Here is a 21,331-nt window from a genome sequence, read left to right as displayed (position 1 = left end):
ATTTTAGGTCAATTATAATCATTTGATAAAAACAAAAAATGGTTACAATGTAGCTGTAAATGCATCATTAATCATCAATAAATTGTGTTATAAATTTCTAATAAGCTATCGACTCTGCAGGTGTACTTATGCCATTTTACATATTATATCAAATATATTTGTAAGTCATAAATAAAGATTTTCACTGTAGTTTGTCTGCAATTAGTTAGGCTGTTATTAAAGAAATCTTGGTTCAGAGTCTCTGCAGTCCTTTTCCAGATGATCAGTGGTCTACCACTTAAAAACTACAACAGTCATTTTAGAAATGCTCCTGAATTATCAGTAACAGCAGTCCAATGGGAATATTTTCAACCATACACCAGATACTTCCAAAAAATGACTTGCTTGAAAAATGATGTCACACTCCGGTACAGTAGGTGGCGGTTTGCACATACGTTGGTTTTCGAGCCGCTATTAAAATAAGAGAAGAACAGGTTGGTGGCGGTGGTAACAAATCGAAAAGTTACAGACAAGAAGAGACCACAAGCCCAGCTGAAGCACCGCTGCTTTTCTCGGCTGGTTAATTGTATCAATAGCATGAGATACACACATAAATGCTAAAAAATGTGCGACACTCTTCGCAAAACATCTCAGAGAAACCCAAAAGAGGAATGTCTAAAGGAGATATGTTTCCGAGCTGTCAGGAAACATTTTGCTGCTGTGGGCACTCAGGCTGTTCTCGGTAAGTTCTGCTCCTGGTACGTTAACTTGTAAGTACTTAAAGTTAGCCTTGAAGAACACCAATAGTTTTAACACAGAACAGAGGTTACGCTAACTGCTAACGCTACGCTAGCAGTGGCTAACGTTAGCATAATGTTAATATTAACCTTAGCTAAATATCCCATGAGTGAAGACAGCCCGCTGCACTGACCTCCATACAGTCATTTTTAAGTTTTGGCCATATTTTCCAGAGAATTGGCCAAAACAGTTTCCAAACTACCATTAAAAAATTTCACCAAAAAGTTAGAATCAGCTTTTTTAGCCAAGTAACGTAAACGTTAACACATTATGTTACAAGGAATACGTTTTTTTCTTCATTGTCCTCAATATATTCGACTTTATACAGAAAAAGACATTAATGAACAATGCGAGGGAGTAACTAGTTACAATAATTAAATTACTGGATGAATGTAATTGTAATCGCTCACAATTGCTAAGAATGTGTAATTAAATTACAGTTACTGATCATAATTTCGGTGATTAGGCTACAAAGGCTATTACAAAGGGGTTATATATATATATATATATATATATATATATATATATATATATATATATATATATATATATATATATATATATAGATAGATAGATAGATAGATAGATAGATAGATAATTTAGTTTTGAATTTATATGTCAAATAAAACTTTCATTTTGTTGCTTTACTTTTTTTTTGCCGTGCACGAATGCCTTCTTTTGGCAGATTTCTGAATAACAGGGGTCAGCAAACCATTGTGACAAATGTAATGTAATGTAATTTTATTTAGACAGGGACAGGGCACAATATAACATTAACCTTATATAAAAGAAGGATAGTCAAAGTCAAAGTCAGATTTATTTGTCAATTTCTTCACATGTACTTGACATACAAAGGAATCGAAATTACTTTTCTCACTATCCCATGCGTAGACAGATATCAGACAGGACAGGGCATACAGTAAAGTGCACAGGCACAACAGAGTTAAAAATAGAATTAAAGAATTAAAAATATAGTACTAAAAAAACTAAACTAACTAAAAAAGCAAGAGCAAAAATAGTAATGAGTGCAGTAGAGAGAAAACAGATAAACAGAATGTAAACAGCAGAATAAATAGTGCAAAAACAGAATAACCAGTAAATAAACAGTGTAAACAGTGTAGTGCAAAAATAGAATAACCAGTATATAAACTGTGTAAACAAAAACATTGTAGCAGCTGTGGGGGTTATTGCACAAATGAGAGGTAGAATTAATAACTTAACTCTCCTCAGGAGGGGAGAGAGGGGAGAGAGTTCAGCAGTCTCACAGCCTGGTGGATGAAACTGTTGGTGAGTCTGGTAGTGCGGGAGCGGAGGCTCCTGTACCTCCTTCCAGAGGGCAGGAGGCTGAACAGATTGTGTGCGGGGTGGCTTGCGTCGCTCACAATTGTGGTGGCTTTTCGGGTGAGGCGGGTGGTGTAGATGTCTTGCAGAGAGGGGAGTGGTGCCCCAATGATCTTCCCAGCTGTATTCACAATGCGCTGCAGTGCTTTCCTGTTGTAGTCGGTGCAGCTCCCACCTCACACTGTGATGCAGCTGGAAATGATGCTCTCTATGGTTCCTCTGTAGAATGTAGTCAAGATGGGTGGTGGAGCACTTGCCTGCTTGAGTTTGCGCAGGAAATAGAGGCGCTGCTGGGCTTTCTTGGCCAGTGATGCGGTGTTGGTAGTCCAGGAGAGATCCTCACTGATGTGCACCCCCAGGAATTTGGTGCTGCTCACCCTCTCCACTGCAGCTCTGTCGATGGTCAGTGGCAGGTGTTGGATGTGGCCTCTCTGGAAGTTGACAACAGTCTCCTTAGTCTTGCTGACGTTTAGCAGGAGGTTGTTGTTCTTCCACCACATGGTCAGGAGCTCAACCTCTTTCCTGTAGTGAGTCTCGTCGCCCTTGGTGACGAGCCCCACCAGTGTTGTGTCGTCCGCAAACTTCACGAGGTGGTTGGAGCTGTGGGTGTGCAGTCGACTGTGCAGTCGTGTGTCAGCAGGGTGAAGAGCAGAGGACTGAGCACAGGGGCCCCACAAGGCTGCGTGCTCAGTCCTCTGCTGCTAGAGGTGTTGTTGCCAACACGCACAGCTTGTGGCCTCTGGCTGAGGAAGTCCAATAGCCAGTTGCAGAGGGAGGTGCTGAGGCCTAGTTTGTCTAGTTTGCAGATGAGTTGTTGTGGTATTATGGTGTTGAAAGCTGAGCTGAAGTCTATGAACAGCATTCGCACATATGAGTCTTTCTTGTCCAGGTGAGTGAGAGCTGGGTGGAGGGCAGGGCAAATTGCATCCTCTGTGGATCGTTTGGCTCTGTATGCGAACTGGAAGGGGTCCAGGGTGGGGGGGGGGTGGATTTGATGTGTGACATGACTAGTCGTTCGAACCACTTCATGATGATAGATGCATCGTACCAGGGTTTTACAAACATTATAATTCTCATATCCAACCCCACCTAATTATGAAAAATCTCAAAGTTGTGCAAAATTGCGGTTATAAAATTATCAGGGCACAGTCATTCTTACATCCTAAAACCAGTTTGGCCCCCTCTCACCCCCCAACATTCACAAATATGTGCAAAGTTACATTTAAAAAAAAATGCTGTACAATCGCAAATCTTGAACCTCACCCTCCGTGCACTAACTCACAAACTTGTACAGGTTTGCTGTGAACGTATCAATTGCTTTGTCAAACATGAAAAGGTTTGAAAGTTTGTACACCTTATTAGCTCTGTTGAAAGAGTATTCTACTGATTTATGGCCACAAAAGAAAAGGTGATTTCCCAGGGAAAGTCATGCATTTTGGAATACTGCACTCTCACCTGGTAGCTGAAATTGAAGCGCACCGTTTATGCACTTATGGTTTTAGCTCTTTTCAGCTTTATTGCCCTGTATAAAACATTTGTAAATATGTTTGTTAATAAGTAATCAGATGTAACATGTAACATTACATTACTTTTGTGAAGTAATTAGAATAGTTATGTAACTCATTCCATTGTTATCCGGGTTACTAGGGATCTGTAACCTATTATATTTCTAAAGTAACCTTCCCAGCACTGACTGTGAGCTAGATTTTAGAACAAGTTACCCCAGCAGTTATTCCTTTGTTGTGTCTGGTTTACCTTACAGGTCCCATTTGAACATCAACAGATCATGACTGGTTTGTGACATCAGTTATTGCTCAGGGTTTCCCACACATTCATTTATTTGTGGTGGGCCACCATAATCACAACATTTGCCATCACAAATAGACTTTTTATTCATGGTGCAGTGTGTACTTGGGGCAGAGACAGAGCAACAGAACTTCACTCACTGTGAAGGTACAACTTAACAGTTCATTGTGCTGGGTCCAAAAATTTACGTTCACTTACTCTGTAGCAGCTGCTCCTCTAAATACCTGACTAAAACTCAAATTGCTGCTGAGGGATAAAAATAACTCATGAAGAGTTTTACATATGCTGTGTACATGACCCACGAACGCATTCAAATTTAGAGAGGTGGTACAGAATGATGATAAAAAAGGGACACGCACACAAGTCAGCTACTGCTAGGTATAGGAGGTATCATGGTATTACATCATACAAGGATATTTAGAAATCCTGATTGTGTGATATACCATCAAAAATACGGACTCTCATCTTTCTATTAACTTCAGCCTGGGCTGTACTGAGGATGTTTGCATGCAGTGCGCATAAAGTGCCCTGGAGGTTCGCTGAGGCCACACTGCCTGCCTGGGCAGTGTGTGTTCACATTGGCAGTATTTGTTGTTGCAGCACTGCTGCAGAGCTGCTTTGTCAACAACATGATCCTGCAAATGTTTTACATTATAATGCCTTGTGTCAATAACTGAAGGTATGCTGTCGAGAGAAACATTGTCAGAGGGCTTTTATTTTGAGACAGAAACAGGAAAGGTTGAGTAAAACAGATAAATTTGTATTTTCTCATGCATGTGACAGATAGACATTGAGACTGTAGTAAAAGGTGGTATAGAGTCAATCCAACTATCAAAGACCATTTTCACTGTCTACTTTTGCTGAAAGGTTTGCGTTTTATGACACGCAAATGGGCAAGACTCACCACACTGGCAGCGCAGCTCACACAGTCAGTTTGGCCATTAAAAAAAAACGCTGTTGTCTTGGTTTCGGTAAAAGAGAGAAACTTGAATTCAGAAGGTGTATGGTTGTGTAGCTCTGTAATAAGGAAAATAGGTGTAGGTTAACATCACTTTGTTGACATGTCATGAGTGTGTTGTGTATTGAGCAGACTGAAATTCCATGAAGGTATGAAAAGATAGATGCTGCCTAAGCCTGCCTACTGCCACACATAGATTCTAACTCTGTGGGAAACACTGTTGCCGATTGCCTGATGTCAGACAGAATTATCAGCTGGTTACACTCCATTTCCATCTTCAGAATCAGCCAACTCACTCAGTTGACTGGGCCGATTCAAAGATCTGGAGCTAGGCAGTATTGCCAATAGAGTGCCCCGGGGATGACAATTTTTGAAGGCCAACCTGGAAGCTGATGTAGCCCTGGTTCCCATGTCACAAAAACCTATAGAATTTTTCCACTGGATTTTGGATCATTGCTGAAAATAAGCTCTGTGGTGAACACATGTTTATGACACTTACACGTTTTGTTCAGCAAGATCATCTTTACAAAGGAACACAAATTTTGCGATTCTTGAAGCCAAAATTTAATTGCCAGAGGTGAAAAGCTAAAATTAGGTCATAAATGAACTACACTACGGACTACAGCTACGTTAACATAGTTTTTTTTAGCCAGTTGTTAGTCACGTTATGATAAAGTCTTAACTTCAATACCACAGACCTTGATTCATAAATAAACCACTGACTTTGAGACAAGGAGGTGCTGAAATGTTAACTAATTTCTGGGTTTTAGTACTCGTTCTTTGAAAGAAATTTCTTACATACAGTATAGCATTAGTGGTTTTTTCTTTGTTTCGTCCCAAACTTAACTAATTTGTCCTAACTTAGACCTTCCAACACCTCTCATCGAGGAACTTCTTCCTTACCTGACTGTCTGTCAGCTTGATGAGCTCCAGCCTCCCCTAAACCAGAGAGGTAAGAACTGGAGTTGAAGTGCAAAGATGGTGTTTCTTAGTTTTTCTCTGTTCATAGAAATAGTACACGCGTTTTTATTTTTGTTTTTATTTGTCCTTTTTGTTTACCTCATCTCAGGGATATCAACTTACTCTGGGTGGACTGCAATACTACAGGACCTGAAAGGACCCCACCAAGTATGTGCAATGTCTTCTTTAACCCTTTGAGACCTGAGAAAATTGACTTGATCTCAATCAAAAATAAAGGCAAATGAGCAACTTAAGAAAAAAAATAAACAAAAACTAGCATTTTTTTTAAGTACAGGAAAACTACCTGAAATTTAGAAAATAAAATGAAACCAAGTAAAAGGAAAAACAACCAAACAAGCAAACAAAAAAACAGCAACAACAAGGAAATGACCCCCAAAAATGTGCTTAAAATAATGATGCACAGAAGTTATGTTAGTTATGCAAAATAATTTTAAATATATCATCATGACAGTTATAAATATAGTTTGTAGTTTGGACATTTTCCCTTGGGTTCTTTAAAAATTATTTTCCAAAAATAACATTGCTTTTTTTTCTTATGTTTTCAAAAGAAAGCAAACCATTTGCATAGATTTTGAAAGTTTTAATACTTGTGAAGGTGTCGCAGCACAAGAAAAGTGACGTCGATTCAGGTTTTCAAGGGTTAACAATGAACAATCTCACATGGTAACATCTAGAACCCAGATGTGATGTGTTTTCTGTGTTACTTTTCAGGCTCTAGACTTCCGCACAGAAGAAGAGGCCAAACACGAAGTTATGAGATTGCTTTTTACTTTTATATTCAGTGGCAACAGAAATTCCTATGTCACCAGAAACATCAAACATTTAAACACCCTATCCTTCCTGCTGGCTGCAGCTAAATGTATCAGACATTTTTCACTAGATATGCCAGGTAAAAGGTTAACTGGTGAGCAGCAGCCTCTGCTGAATGTCTTAGAAAGACATATCTGGAGTATTGGTGTATCACACGACATTAATCTGTCAAAAAGGAAGACTCAAACTACACTGTATGTCCTCCACCGCCTTCTGGACCACGGGGTGGCTAAAAAGATTGTTTTAAACACAGAGAGTCCTGCAGTCCTGGCCTGGCTCCTACATGGTAGGGGATCTCAGTATGTCAGCCCCGAGCTGAAGGACAGAATGCACAGCAAAAAGAGAAGCTGTATATCACAAGCTGCTTCAGCCAGTTCAGACGGAGTCAGCTGCAGTCCAGGTCTTGGGACAAGGGCTTCACAAGATCACAAGGATCAAGTCACTCCCTGCAAACGCACAAAGCTGGACTCAGTGTCTCTACAGGAGGAGGAATCTGAAAAAGCAAACTTCACTGTGGACCCGCAGGTTCTCTGCCAAATCCTCAGTCCATGTGACGAGTCCTCAGCAGTGGCTTGCCCATGGGGACAGATTGAATGTTTGGAGATCAGACAGTGTGGCTCCAACATCCTCCGTGTGCTGATCGCTGCCCTGCCCACATTCTTCTGCCTTCGCTCTTTAAGTCTTCACAGCTTCTGTAAGTTTGCTAATTAATGTGTTATAAGTACAGGGGTGGGGGTGCTAAGGGTTGTTATGGAGTTAGTGCAATGTATTGGTGCTTCCACTCTTTCAGCAAGATTTTCAAATTGAAGTCTATGACATTCATGTAGCACTGGCAACAATTGGAGGTGCCCTGTGTGTATCCTTAAAGGTGAGGTGTGTAAAATTTAGCGGGATTTGGTGGCATCTAGCCGTGAATTGCAGATTACAATTATTTTAAACTTCTCATGGCTGAAATTCCTTCAGTTTTGATTATTCAGGGTTTTTTATTGGGAGCCGAATTATCCACCGAGGTCTCTTCCTCTCCAGAACAAAGAGACCAGGCGATTGAAACAGCTAAAAACACTGAAAAAAGCAGTTTCATGTGATAAATCAGTGAATCTCTGATGCAGTTTGGCATCTTGGGGACAGGCTGCTGCTGCTCACCCCTTTTCTCTCATAAGTTAATGTGTGCTCAATTTTTCTGATACAGACATTCAAGAGATTTTTTACTGTGAGCTGAATTCTAAAGAGGTCTCCTCCTTTCTAAAACAAAGAGACCCAGTGATTTTAACGGATAAAAATCCGAATAAAGCAGTTTCAGCTTAAAAATCCATGTATTTCTGACGGCTAGTTCAACACATGCTAATCTGAAGTCACCTTTTTTCTCCTTTAACTTAAAATCCAGAAGTTCAGGGGGCGGACACGAAAACAGACACGAAACATGGCGGTGCAATATGTCAATCTCAATAAACTAGGAACTGCTTCCTTTGTGAATATTAACGGCTTATTCTAAGGTAACGAGAACACTGATTCTTATTTTTAGCTGGTTATGCACTAAAGTAAACATACTTAATATATCATATTCCATCTCTGCCAATATGTCCCCCTAACTCTTATGCAGTGGTCCTTTAAAGGTCTAAAAAAAAAGCTGTTAAATACCTTTTACTTTTACACAAAACTCTTGCAAAGCTTATTTTTTAAGTGTTTTGAATCCAGCATTGTTTCCATCCATGTTTACTGGCTTGCAGACTTCTTCCTCACTGCCTCTGGGGACACTTAGCACATAGCTTCCTGCAGATGAATAGCATGAACGCATTAGCAGGAATGTAAAGGTGTCCGCTTTGGGCATTTGCAAGTGCATAAGGCAAACAAAACGGCAACCACAAAAAAGTGTAGACAGTATTGTTGTATTGAATCCATTCATTCACTTAACAAAACTGAGATAGAGGATTATTTCACATTCAGAGAATAGTTTAATCACTGGACAACACATTTGGACTGACTATTTATGTGTGAGTTTCGCGTGTAGCGACCTTCAGGGACTCCGATGTGTTGGGCCTGGCCAGAGCTCTGCAGCAGCTGACTGAGAGCTCCCGTAGCTCTCTCACTGACCTGAGCATCGGCGTCCTGCCTTACAACAACCTTGTAGAGATCCTGCTGGATTCAAGCCCTAACTTGACTTCCCTGTATGTGGAGATCGAGACATTTATGTGGGGGCCAACCTACTTCATACATCATCCCAGGCCTGCGGAGTCTGACGTGTCAGGTACTGTGAAACTACTGCCAAAGTGATCTAAGTGTTCGTACACATGCTGCATCTTTAACTGCCTGAGGTCAGGCTCTGGGTTCTGATTTTGTCAAGCTTTCATGACTGCGGAGGTAGGTTGCGTCTGAGGTTGCTAAGTGGCCATTACCAGCACTGTATAACAGTCCTCTTACCAGCAACTTTGGGTGTAGAGCTGAACTTCTTCCAGGCAGTGTTTCTAAAGTGTGTATTGGGCCGAGAATAATGTCAGTGAGACAGATGTAAAGCCCTGTGTAGCCCTGCATTAAGTAATCAACATCTTCATATTTGCCACAGACTGACATTCATAAAAGAAGAGAGAGATATCTGCTGGCTATGATTGGTTGTTCCTGGTCACATGACATGTGGCACGCACTGCTGCTTTCCAATAGTTAAACTCTGTTCATTTTAGAGGGCAGATGTCACACCTTGAAAAACTGTTGCCCTGGAACACTTTAACGTTGTTACAGCATAGCTGTAGCTTATGAATGCACCAGCTGCGCATCTACATTGAAAGCTATGTATTTGAGGAGCAAAAAAACGTGGCATGTGTATGGGCCCTGACACTTAAAGTGAGCAGGATTGTAAATATACTATACCTGTTAAAACACAAGACAAGTGCTGAACCAGTCCAGTGCTAGTGGTTAGGGGAAGAGGAACCTCAGTGTCACAGAGAGGTTGAAACAGAATGACTTCAACAACATGCCCTCCAAACAAAAAGTACAGTACCTCAAAACTTAATCTTTCATTTCAAATAGTCATAATGTCAGTAAACCTGTGTGGAGGGGGCCAAGGTCTCGAGACTTGTACAGAGCTGCTCAGTAATAGTCAAAATTACATGCAGATTCGTAGGGCTGAAACACATTCCCAAACTTCATCCCAGTTAATCCCAGAGCTGTATGTCATTTTTCTGATAGTACCAACTACTTGTTCCATTCCAAGACGGTTGAAAAGCCTCAAGATGCCATGTTTCTATTGAGCAACATTTGGTTTATGCATCTTCCAATTTTGTAATATCGTTCTTTTAGCAGCCAAAAGACATTTTCCTGTCTTTTTTTTTTACCTTAGCCGTGCAGCCTTTACCTTAACAAACAAAGAGCAAGACAAGGAGTGAGGTCAGTATTCATTATTAATGAAACTGAACTCAACACTTCTGTCCAAAAGGACATTAGAACAACACCTGTTTTAAAATAAACTCAGCAACATTCCATATTAAATAAATGCCTACATTTTATTACTGATATTATTGAGGTCTGCTGCTAAATTTTGTGTCAGGTTTCACTCTTTAGAATTCGGACTTAATAAATCAGCTGTTCTAAAATGTGTAAACTGCATTGTTAAGGCAGAGGAGCGGAGCATTAACATGTTGTTCATTCACTTTCCATGGAGCTAAAATCAATACATAATTATGTTATATGTGTGTTAATGGGTCAAAAGAAATCTTAAATCATCTTTCATAAGGAGCAGATGTTCACCGTAAGCCATCTCGGGCTCTGTTAAATTTAACAATGTTTTAGCAAGGCAAGCTAATTTCTAACTTGTTTGGTTAAAAAGGAAAACAGTCAATGCTTTGACATGGTTGTCACAGAGTGCAGAAGTATGACCATGTTATTCTTTCTTAGATGTAACATTTGGTGTGTTCCAAATGTTTTGAGGAAAGAGGATTAGCAAACCATTGCCATATTTAAAAGCCTGTTTTGGTTCAGCTGCAGAAGTGGCATCTATAATTCATCAAAGGTATAATGTGGGCTAGGAATAAGGTGGACAGGATTGAGACCAGAGTTGTATTAAACTTGCATTATTTGGGTTGTATCCACATGGTTGAATGCACTTATTTCAAGACACTTTGGACAAAAACATCAGCTAAATGAATATAATATAATGTAAACCTAAAATGTCCCTTTTCAAGAATTTTGTTTAAAATGAATCCATACAGCAGAATGATAGTGACTTCTAAATACTGAGTCAAGTAATACTATAGCAGTCTGATGTATAAATGTTTCCTTTCTCCGGGCAGAGCTGCCCCTGGAGAAGCTGGCACTCAAAGTAACTGAGGTCCAAAGAGATCTGTGCTACGTGACATCTGTGCTGAGACGCTCGCCATATCTCACCTCATTTCACGCAGTCGGGATAAGATTACCAATTGGCTCCTCTCAAAGCCAACTCCTCAGCACTCTCTCAGGTAAGTGTCACATCACTGTCAGGGCATCACCACAGTTCAAACATTTTTTTCTTATCTGTAGATACAGATATATCAACAACAAGCTTCTATCTGTCTGCCCCGCCCTTATATCATCCTGGCTGATTTATCTGTCCAACTCTAATAAATCCAATATACTTTAGAGTCAAATCGCTTTTTGAGGAGTCTCAACTTGGAGGACATGAACCTGTCTGATTGTCTTCCTAACATCCTCGAGCTGCTGAGAGACTGCAAGTTGGAAGGTAGGTAGTTGGAGGAGAATGACTCATGACTGTGAACACCTGGTAATAGTCTTTACCAAAATGTTAACTTGAACCCAACAGGGAGGAAGAAGCACTACTCACACTGCATGCAATGTTAGCATCTTGTTTTGTAGTGCACAGATATGGACGGTGACTGCATACACAGGCCTCAGATTGTTACATGACTGTGTTTGTGCAAGTCCACGGCTTTGCACATCTGTCCTGAAATATTGAGGCACCTTTTTAGTTCATAGAACAGGGTTCAAGTGGAGCCTTAAAAAGTTTTAAAAGATGTTGAGTTAATGAATAAAAATATAAGGCCTTAATTGGTATAAGATTGACTTAAAATAATCTTTCAAAAGTCTTAAAAATGCTCAGATATGGGAAGTAGGATTTTATGAATAGTTTTTTTTCTGAAGTTTTATAGTGAATTCTAAAAATATTTGGTAACATCTATTTTTTTGTAAAATAATTTCATAAATTCCTCTTCTTAAACTCGCCATGATGAGAATTCAAGCAGTAAAATTTCACATGCCAAAGTGAAAAAACACAAAATTACCAAGGAAGCTGGCCAGAAATGCAAGATGTTTTCTTACAAATCTTACAAATCCTTAAATCTACCTTGCCTTAAGCTGCAGGAACATTATAAATGTTGCAGATGACAAGCTCTGACTGAGTTTTCTGCATCCTGCACACCTCCAAAAGGTCTTCAAGATAAACATCTTCAGGCTTATTAATGCTCCCTTTACATACAAAAAAAGATCCATCCGTTTCAAACGTTTTAAACTGCTCCACACATCCATGCGTCCTTCATGATGGCACCATAGCGCGGACTCAAGTTTTACACAACAAAGGAGGCGACAGGTTGTTATATTGTACCTTTAAATGGAGAATTATTTTCTCTTATTTCAGTATATATCATCAAATATTATGATATTATTATTTCATTCTGTTCTGCCATTATTTGAATGTCTTCATCTCCTCCTACTGTCATATCTCCCTTGAACCATGCTTAACTGCCTCCCTGATCTCCTGTGGTGCTACTCCACCTGCCCCCCCAACACAATCGGCATTCACACCCAGGACAAATGAATCTGCAGTTGTCATGGGTTTTTATAGCCTCAGGCTCAGATTGGCATTGATGAAAACACAACATCCAGGTAAACGTGCCGATTTCAGCCTCTTAACTGGCGAGATGCAATGACGCACCGCCATTAATTACTGACTTTCTCCTCCTTAGCAGCGCTAAAAAACAATCCAAATTAGTCTGCACTGAGTTTGAAGGACAGACTGAAGGGAAATATCCACTAGGGCTGCAACTACCGATTATTTTGAAAATCAATTAATCGGTCTTTTTTTTTTTTTTTTTAGATTAATTGATGAATCAGATAAAAAAAAAATAGAAATAATAATAAAATAAGCATTTTTTTCTCCCATCACTTTGCTGAAAAAGCAGATTTTTATTGACAACAGTGCAAAAAGTGCAGTGCATAAACAGGCAGTTGCTTGAACATCCCTGAGTTGTCAAAATAACATTGAATTGTAAATAATAAATAACTACAACATCAAATATGAAACAATTCAAAAACTAAATGTTGACAGCTTTTACAACATACCATTATGTTTCCTTACTTTAAAACTGAACATGCCATGCACATGCCATCGTTTTTTGTCACACTGCGTGTCAGGAGTGCGTTAGGAGCATGTGAGCAGCGTTTTTGGAGCCCATGTTATCAAGTTAGAGCGTGCACACTGGCCACCTGAGCAGAGCTTGTCAGGAGCATCTCTGCTGCGTGTCAGCTGCAGCACATCTAGAGAAACGGTGGCTTGCCGATTATTTTCACGTGACGCGTGCGTTTGTCAGCAGGAATAGAGAGTGAATATGTGTTTTGATGATTATATTGACTCTATACCACTTTTTACTGCAGTTTAAAAGTCTCTCTCTGTCACAGAAATGAGGAAATACAAAGACGGCTGTTTTACTCCAATTTCCCTGCTTCCCTTTCAAAACAAAAGCCCTCTGACAGCGTCTCCGTGGACAGAATCCCATCAGTTGCTGATAAAAGGCATTTTATTTTGAAACTTTTACAGGACCTTGTTGTCGGCTGTGCAGGTGCTTGCACGACTTCATAAATGAGTGGGTGTGTGCTTATAAATGTGGAAATACAACACTAATATCTGCAGGCCATGACGCAGCAGCGGCATTGCAACAATCCTGCAAGTGTGAACACCACAAGTATGAAACACGCTGCAGTTCAGGGAGGCTGAGGTCACACACAGCTGACTCGCACTATGTGAAAGGGCCCGCTTTCATTTTAGATGCTGCGTCATAACTGTCGTGCTCCCGTGACATGACATGTCACTTCTGCATATTTTGCAGCTAAAACACTTCCTTGTTTTGAATAACATGAAGCGCTCCCAAACTTATGAAGTTTCCGAGTGAAACGTTCTCTCTGCCTCCACATCTTCAAAACACCGGCTTCTCCGGTCTGAATGTGATGTTAACAGTCCCGCAACACAGCCAGTGACGTAATAAACGAATCGATAATTTTATTCGTTGCCAACACATTTAATAATCCATTATAATTTATTTTATCGATGCATTGTTGCAGCCCTAATATCCACCCTAAAGTGCTTACAGACCTCCAACCATGCTGCTCTGTACTCTTTAACTGTTTTCCTGCTTGCATGTGACGTTGAATGGACACACCAAAGCAACTCACACACACACACACACACACACATACTTGCCTGCTGCAGTGCCATGTACACAGCTCTTCTCTCTGGGCAATGGGAAAGCAGTCTATAATCTACTTTTAGTGGGTTTACCAATGTTTGAAAAACCTGCATGATGAACATGCTAATTTTGTTGGGAAATGGGTATAATTAAGGATATACAGTCTTGAGTAAGTGCATAGGTGAGTTTTTTTTTTTTTTTTCAAGTTGGGAGGTCTGAAAGTGACTTCACCAAGTTGTGTCTTTTGTACTGACTGAGCCAAATACAGAGTGGAAGTCTTGACCCTTTTTACTCTCTCAACTTAAGAGCTGCGGCTTAAAGACTGCCGCCTTCTGGAGAGGTTGAGCAGCAAAGAGGAGAGTTTGCAGCAGCTGGTGGCTGCTCTGAAGATGGTGCCTTCTCTCCAGTTACTTAGCCTGGCTCAGAATCGCCTAGGTAAGCACATCTTTCACATTTATACACTGTGTACAAGTATGTATAGCCTCATCTTTGTCTGCAACTGAGCAAAGATACCAGGTTTAAACTGAATGAAAAGACATTAAAAAAAGCTGTCTAGCTTTGAAATGATGATTTCTTATTTAAATGTTAACATTATGAATGAAAATGTAAACCTTTTTTGTACAGCCCTACTTGTGTTTGTGTTATTGTTGTATCTCTAGGCAGGCAAGGCAAGGCAAGGCAAGGCAAGGCAGCTTTATTTGTAGAGCACATTTCATACACAGGGCAATTCATAGTGCTTTACAGAGTAAAAAAAAAACATAATAAAAGATACAGATTTACAATAAAAGACAAAGAGATAAGATAAACAAGTTGAAAACAATTACTAAATTACCACTATTAATACTATATTACTAAAAAAAATGTGTAGACAAGAGGTGCAAAGATAAAAAGATAATTTAAAATGATTTAAAATCAAATTTAAAAAATGAGTTGGTAGTCAGCAGGTGGAGTAGGAAGTGTGAAAAAGGAATGTTTTTAGCTTTGCCTTAAAAGTGATCAGAGTCTGGGCTCGACGAACCTCATCCAGGAGGTTATTCCAGGTTTGTGCAGCATAATAACAAAATGCTGCTTCACCATGTGTAGTTCTGACTCTTGGGACGCTCAGTAGGCTGGCCCCTGATGTTCTGAGTGTCCTTGAAGGTTCATATGACACAAGCATGTCAGAGATATATTTTGGTGCTGGGCCACAGATTGATTTGTAGACAAGCAGTGAGATTTTAAAGTCAATTCTCTCAGTGACAGGTAGCCAGTGTAAGGATTTTAGGACTGGAGCAAAGTCGTCATATTTACTAGCTTTTATCAGGACACTCGCAGCATTCTTAATAAGCTGAAGTTGCCGAACAGCTTGTTTTGAAAGGCCTACAAACAGACCGTTGCAGTAATCTAACCTACTAGAAATAAAGCCATGGGTGAGAATTTCAAGATCTTGCTGTGACGTTATTCCTCTGACTCTGGAAATGTTTTTAAAAAATAGTAAGCAAATGAAGTTACTGATTTGATGTGATGTGACTGTGGAAATTTAAATCAGAGTCCAGGATAACCCTAAGTTTTTTGCTTCACTGTGAGTTATGAGAGAGAGGGAATCAAGGTGAGAGCCAAAGACAATATTTGTCTGAGTCTGAGTTGGAGAAAGTTTTTTGCATCCAATCATTTATTTGCTCAGTACAGTGACACAGATGTTCTACAGGTTCATAATCACCTGGAGAAAGTGATATGTATATCTGTGTGTCATCTGCATAATTGTGGTAAACTACTTTGTTATTTTGCATAATCTGGCCTAATGGAAACAAGAGGGGTCCCAAAATGGACCCCTGTGGGACCCCACATATCATAGTCATCCTCTCTGACTTACAGTTTCCTATTGAGACAAAGTACTTCCTGTCATGAAGATATGACTTGAACCATTTAAGGACAGTGCCAGAGAGTCCGACCCAGTTTTCTAGTCTTTCTAATAAAATTGTGTGGTCCACTGTGTCAAAGGCAGCACTTAGATCCAGGAGCACTAAAATAGAGACTTTGCCGGTGTTAAGGTGGATGTAATTTATTTCTTTTATGAGTGCAGTCTTAGTGCTGTGATGGGTCTGCAAATCTGACTGAAAGTTATCATAGCAATTGTTTAGTTTTAAAAAGCTGCTAAGTTGCTGGTGGACAACTTTTTCAATAACTTTATTGAAAAGCAGTAAGTTTGAAATCGGATGATAGTTGTTCAGTACAGTGGCATCCAGGCTGCTCTTCTTTAGGAGAGGCTTGATGACTGCAGTTTTCAAAGCATTTGGAAAAGTGCCAGATTGGAGAGACAGATTAACTATAAGAGTGAGTTGTTTTACCACACTGCTCAGAACAGTTTTGAGGAAGCTAGTGGGTAAAACATCAAGGCAGCAGGTGGAGGAACTGAGACTGGAGGTAATTTCTTCCAGTGATTTGTCACCGAATGCTTTAAATTGTTCCATACTTAGTAAGTTACCTTGGGAAGCCTGCAGTGATGGCACATTATTCTTTGGCATTGAATAGTTAATTGCAAGTCTGATGCCTTGAACCTTGCTATTAAAAAAGTCTGCAAATTCATTACATTTGCTCGTGCAAACTAGTTCTGGAGATATTGAAACAGGAGGGTTAGTTAATCTGTCCATGGTAGCAAATAACACACGTGAATTGTTATTGTTTCTGTTGATGATCTCTGAGAAAAATGACTGCGTTGGACTTCTCAAGGTCAAATTATAAGTGCGTACGTTTTCTTTATAGATTTCAAAATGAACGTGAAGCTTTGACTTATGCCATTTTCATTCTGCTTTCAGGCACTGCCTTTTTTGGACCGTTACAGAAGGAGTGTTTTTCCACAATGCCTTTTGTCTTTTACTTATAAATTTCACCTTAACAGAAGCAATGGCGTCAATTACATTTGCAATTTCAGAAGTGCAGGAGTTCAAGAGATCATCAACATGGTTTGATATTGTGTCAGTTTTAAATTTGATGAATTCCATGAAAAGTGTTCTGGTATTCTCACTGAAGTATCTTTTTTCAACATTTGTTGATCCGTGAACAGTTTTAAGAGTTACTGACGGATCAAAAAATATACAGAAATGGTCTGACAGAGCAACATCCAGCACAGTGACATCTGAAATATTAACACCTTTAGTGATGACTAGATCTAGAGTGTGTCCTCTATTGTGGGTCGGCTCTCTCACATGTTGACAAAGATCAAATGTTTCTAGTTTTGCAGAAAGTTGTGTGGCATTTTTCTCACAGACATAATCCATGTGTATATTAAAATCCCTTGTGATGAATACACAGTCAAATTCTGTGCAAATAATTGAAAGCATCTCAGTAAAATCATCAAGAAAATTTGGAGAGCATTTTCGTGGCCTGTATCACTGTATATAATATACATGGGGAGAATTTTACTTCCATTTTAAATGACATATATTCAAAAGATACAAACTCACCAAATGACAGCTTCTTACAAAGAACTCTGTCCCTGAAAAGGGCACAGACACCACCTCCTTTTTTGTTCTGTCATGCTTCAAACTCAAAATTAAAATTTCCTGGGATGGATTCAATATGAGCAGCATTTCCATTTTTTTTGTCCAACCAAATCTCAGTTAAAAACATAAAATCATGCTTATAAGAGGTTATAATATCATTGATTTAAAAGTAATTTATGACGCAAGGGTCTGATATTAAGTACAGCTAGTTTCAAGTTTGTTGGAGCAGGGCCTGAGATACTCTGCTGACAGGGAATTGGAATCAGTTTTTAGGATTGGAGGATCTTACTGTCACCCTCTTATCTATCCTTTGCCTTGAGACTGGAGTGATTCATGTTTATTCTCTATCCGGGCCTCAGATTGCTAAAGGACAGATAATGAGGAACACTTCTGGAACAGTAGAGGTCCAGGGTGTCCTAGTGGCTCCACACAGTGATAGCAGATGATCTTGTGCTGCCTAAGGCCTGTCAAAGATTATCCTCCAAATGATTTAATTGTTCTAGGGAACCTCCTTGAATGCATTGGAGTTTGTGACAAAAAGGAAAAAAATAGGAAAAATAAAAGCTAAGCAGAGAGCAAGCAAGAGGAGCGTCTGCACTGTAGCGAAGCAGGAAGTAGATTTTTGACTAATCATGACTGGTTTCAAAAGCAAATGTTTCAGCTGATTATTAATATTACTGTGTGTGTCAACAGCCAGGAACGTGTTTGTGCTGGCAGAGCTTTTCTCAGGATCCTCACCGAGCTCATTGAAACATCTGGACATCAGGTAAGAGCTGCAGACAGCAGCAGGATGCAGCCTCAGGCCTCAGCACTTCTCTGGTGGTCAGGATTACAAGGCTCACTTATTAGCTCAGGTTCCACTGGATCAGATACTATTTTAGTTTTCAACATCAGCATGTCATCTCCAGGTCAGCTGGGTTAAAGTAAAGAGTCGGCACATGGACTCCTGTCCTGACCACCATGTTAAAATCCTTCACATGTCGATGAGGGTTAAGATATCAGCAAGACCACTGTGTGTCAGGTCAGAAGTCCTGTTTCAGAACTGGCACCATGATGTGCAATACTGCACCTGCCCCGCCATCCACATATAAAAGGACAAATGGGACATATTAGTTCCTCAACCCCACCCAAAACCACATTCCTACAATAACCAGGCACTTTTCAAATAATTTTGTTAAGCCAGGGCAATCCTGCATTTGTGAACAGGGCATGACGGCAACCTCACAGAACTGCATTGTCAACAACACAGTCCTGCAAATGTTTCACAATAAAGACCCTGGGGCAAACAACTGATGGGAACAGAAACAGGAAAGGGTTAGTAAAACAGATATATTTGTATTTCATGTCATTTACAGATGAAAGCATTGATACTGTAGTGAAAGGTGCTATAGAGTCAATATTATATACTATCAACAGTCCATGTTCATCGTCTATTTTTGCTGAAAACCATGCACATTGTTTGACAAAAAACTGTCGAAACTGTTTCTGTAGATCTCCCGCAGCTGAGCAGTGCTGCTCAGCTGCGGCAGTGTTTTTTGTTTTTTCATTTTATCATGCGTTTCATGTGCTGTGTTTCGTCCTGAACAGTTCCAACTTCATTCACCCTGCTGAACTGCTGGAGTTCGCTGAGAGACTGAGGACACATCATCCAGCACACCGCTTGACCCTTGACCTGAGAAGAAATCTCGGAGACCGAGATCCCGACACCTGGAACACTGCATTGAAGATGCTCCAGCCATTCTGTGTTCTGCTGGTTAATGGATGGAATTCCACCAACACAATGGCGGACTACATCAGCAACATGTGAACTCCCTGTGGGAGTGAAAGGTAGCTGTGAAAAGGTAGCACTTAATGTAAAGTTTGGAATCTGCAGCTCAAACTGAACACAGTCATTCTTCTGTCAAAGAGAAAAATACAAAGTCAAGCTTTTATTGTGTTTTCAGATCTTTCTTGGCTCACACCTGCAGCATCAGTCACCTCTCCACTGTCCATAAGCTGCAGTGTGTGTGTACGCACTGTTTTGAGCAGTCAGATGGAGAGCAGAGAAGTGTATCAATCTGGTTTTACAAGTTCTTCTAGAAATGCATCTTTCTGTTAAAATTACAGTTATGGTAGGACATACATGATTTTACTTTGTCATTAGCTGTGTGACATATTTCATCGGCTCCATTTATGTGACATTTATTTAATGCAACATTTAATATGTTCTCTTGTATCAGAGCACACAAAATAAACAAGTATCCTGTTAGTTTGACATTTGAATCGTTTATTAAACCAACGGCCATTACACTTCCAGAGTCGTCCCTCGGACAGAGTGTGAGTGACAGTGGACATTAAGGAACAACTGAAAAACCTGGAGGATTGACGTCAAGGTGAAGAGCAGTTTCACAGCAGCTATCTCACACCTCCTCTTCATTGTCTTTTTTTTACATTAGACGAACAGCATCGACACCGACTACCAAATCATCATTAGTAGGAACCAAGTAGAAAAAACAATCAGAAAAACAGATTAAAAGAGCTTAATCTTTTTCTTAGTGGATTTTTTAAAGCTAAATACTGTAACACTTATGTTCTGTAAATTCAGTTTGTTTTCCTCGTATATTCTCATATTTTAGTAAATTCAAGTCATAGAGAGTGAAGACCCTATGTCTGCATGCTAATCAGTTGATTTGTGGGGTCTATCTACAACCATCTCTCACAGAAAACAAAGACACTCTCACAAACACACACCACTTACACACTCATACACACTGCCGTGACAGTTCAGCCCGGCCAGGCTTTCATGTACTGTGATTTTACAGGAAATCAAGTGAAAACTGTTGGCCTGATCCATACCTCATTGAGAGGTCAAGTGTCAAATGAGGGACAAGTTTGTTCTGGTGTGGTTTTCTTGTAAGCATGTATGTATGTTTATTTAAAAAGGGACAGTGTCCAAACAACATGAACCTTACAGAGTAAAAACATGAAGGGGTGTCATGTACTGGGTTTTATCTCATTCAGATTTTCCATCCAGGGCAGGTAGATGACTTTAACTCAACTTTGTGCCCTTTTTCAATTTTCTCTTAGATTTAACCCTATAAAAACCGGGATCGACATCAGTTTTCTTGTGCTGTGTTCAGCCACCGTTTACGTGTTCAAATATTTAAACCTTTGGGCCCTGAGCATATTGGTTTGACTTGTTTCCAGAACATGGTGAAAAAAGGCAAGAAATTAGTAGATTTAGCAAATTATCTGGAAAATGTCAAGAAAACTGTGTTCATAATTCTGTTATTATTATTAACCCTAATATTATTTTAAGCACTTTTTAAAGCTTTTTTCTTATTGGTTTTTGTTAATTTACTTTCCTTTATTTCTTCTAGTTTCATAAGTAATTTTCTTTCTACTTTTTACTAATTTCTCACTATTCTGGGGGTAATTTCTTCTTAAATTACTCATTGCTTTATTCCCATGTTTTTAAAAGAAATCAAGCCAATTTGCCACTTTCAAATGATAAAAACTGCTACAAAATCTATCATGTTGACAGTTGCAGATGGCATAGGATGGCCTGTTCAATGTTAGCTTCCTGTCCTCAGATAGTTTACTTACTTGCTAGTGCAGTTTACACATTGCATCTTGTTAGTTAGCAGGAGGTCACCTGCTTTCTGTGTAGAGCTTGGACACTGTTTAAACCTGGCAACCCCAATGATACTCCTTTTCCACCAAATCAGCTCTGGTTCCTGAATCCATTTCGTTCA

The 21,331-nt window shown here is 39.7% G+C and overlaps 1 protein-coding gene across 4 annotated transcripts; it reads left to right on the top strand.

Moving 5' to 3' along the window:
* The first annotated feature begins 448 nt into the window (after positions 1–448).
* Positions 449–19,990, top strand: lrrc41 (leucine rich repeat containing 41). 4 transcript variants are annotated; one of them, XM_088077377.1, is made up of 11 exons: positions 449–721; positions 5,748–5,834; positions 5,952–6,010; positions 6,575–7,367; positions 8,670–8,918; positions 10,954–11,118; positions 11,280–11,378; positions 14,422–14,550; positions 18,291–18,363; positions 19,185–19,438; positions 19,894–19,990. In XM_088077377.1, the coding sequence occupies exons 1-10, from the start codon at positions 604–606 to the stop codon at positions 19,402–19,404; spliced, it is 1,992 nt and encodes a 663-aa protein (XP_087933503.1). In that variant the 5' UTR covers positions 449–603; the 3' UTR covers positions 19,405–19,438; positions 19,894–19,990. The 4 variants fall into 4 exon arrangements, with proteins under 4 accessions (XP_087933503.1, XP_087933502.1, XP_087933501.1 ...); XM_088077376.1 differs by lacking the exon at positions 19,894–19,990 and adding an exon at positions 19,541–19,853; XM_088077375.1 differs by lacking the exon at positions 19,894–19,990 and having other exon boundaries at positions 19,185–19,853.
* Positions 19,991–21,331: the final 1,341 nt, after the last annotated feature.

The sequence above is a fragment of the Plectropomus leopardus genome, chromosome 5 (assembly GCF_026936395.1).
Source record: "Plectropomus leopardus strain MGB_pleo_1.0 chromosome 5, ASM2693639v1, whole genome shotgun sequence".
Classification (NCBI taxonomy): Eukaryota; Metazoa; Chordata; class Actinopteri; order Perciformes; family Serranidae; genus Plectropomus; species Plectropomus leopardus.
The sequence above is the reverse complement of the archived record's forward strand: the minus strand, read 5'-3'. Positions and strand labels throughout refer to the sequence as shown.

Coding starts and splice junctions, on each gene's coding strand:
- lrrc41 (XM_088077377.1), top strand. CDS start 604: ATGTGCGACACTCTTCGCAAAACATCTCAGAGAAACCCAAAAGAGGAA. Junction 6,011..6,574: donor ACCTGAAAGGACCCCACCAA/GTATGTGCAATG, acceptor GTTACTTTTCAG/GCTCTAGACTTCCGCACAGA. Junction 14,551..18,290: donor CCTGGCTCAGAATCGCCTAG/GTAAGCACATCT, acceptor GTGTGTCAACAG/CCAGGAACGTGTTTGTGCTG.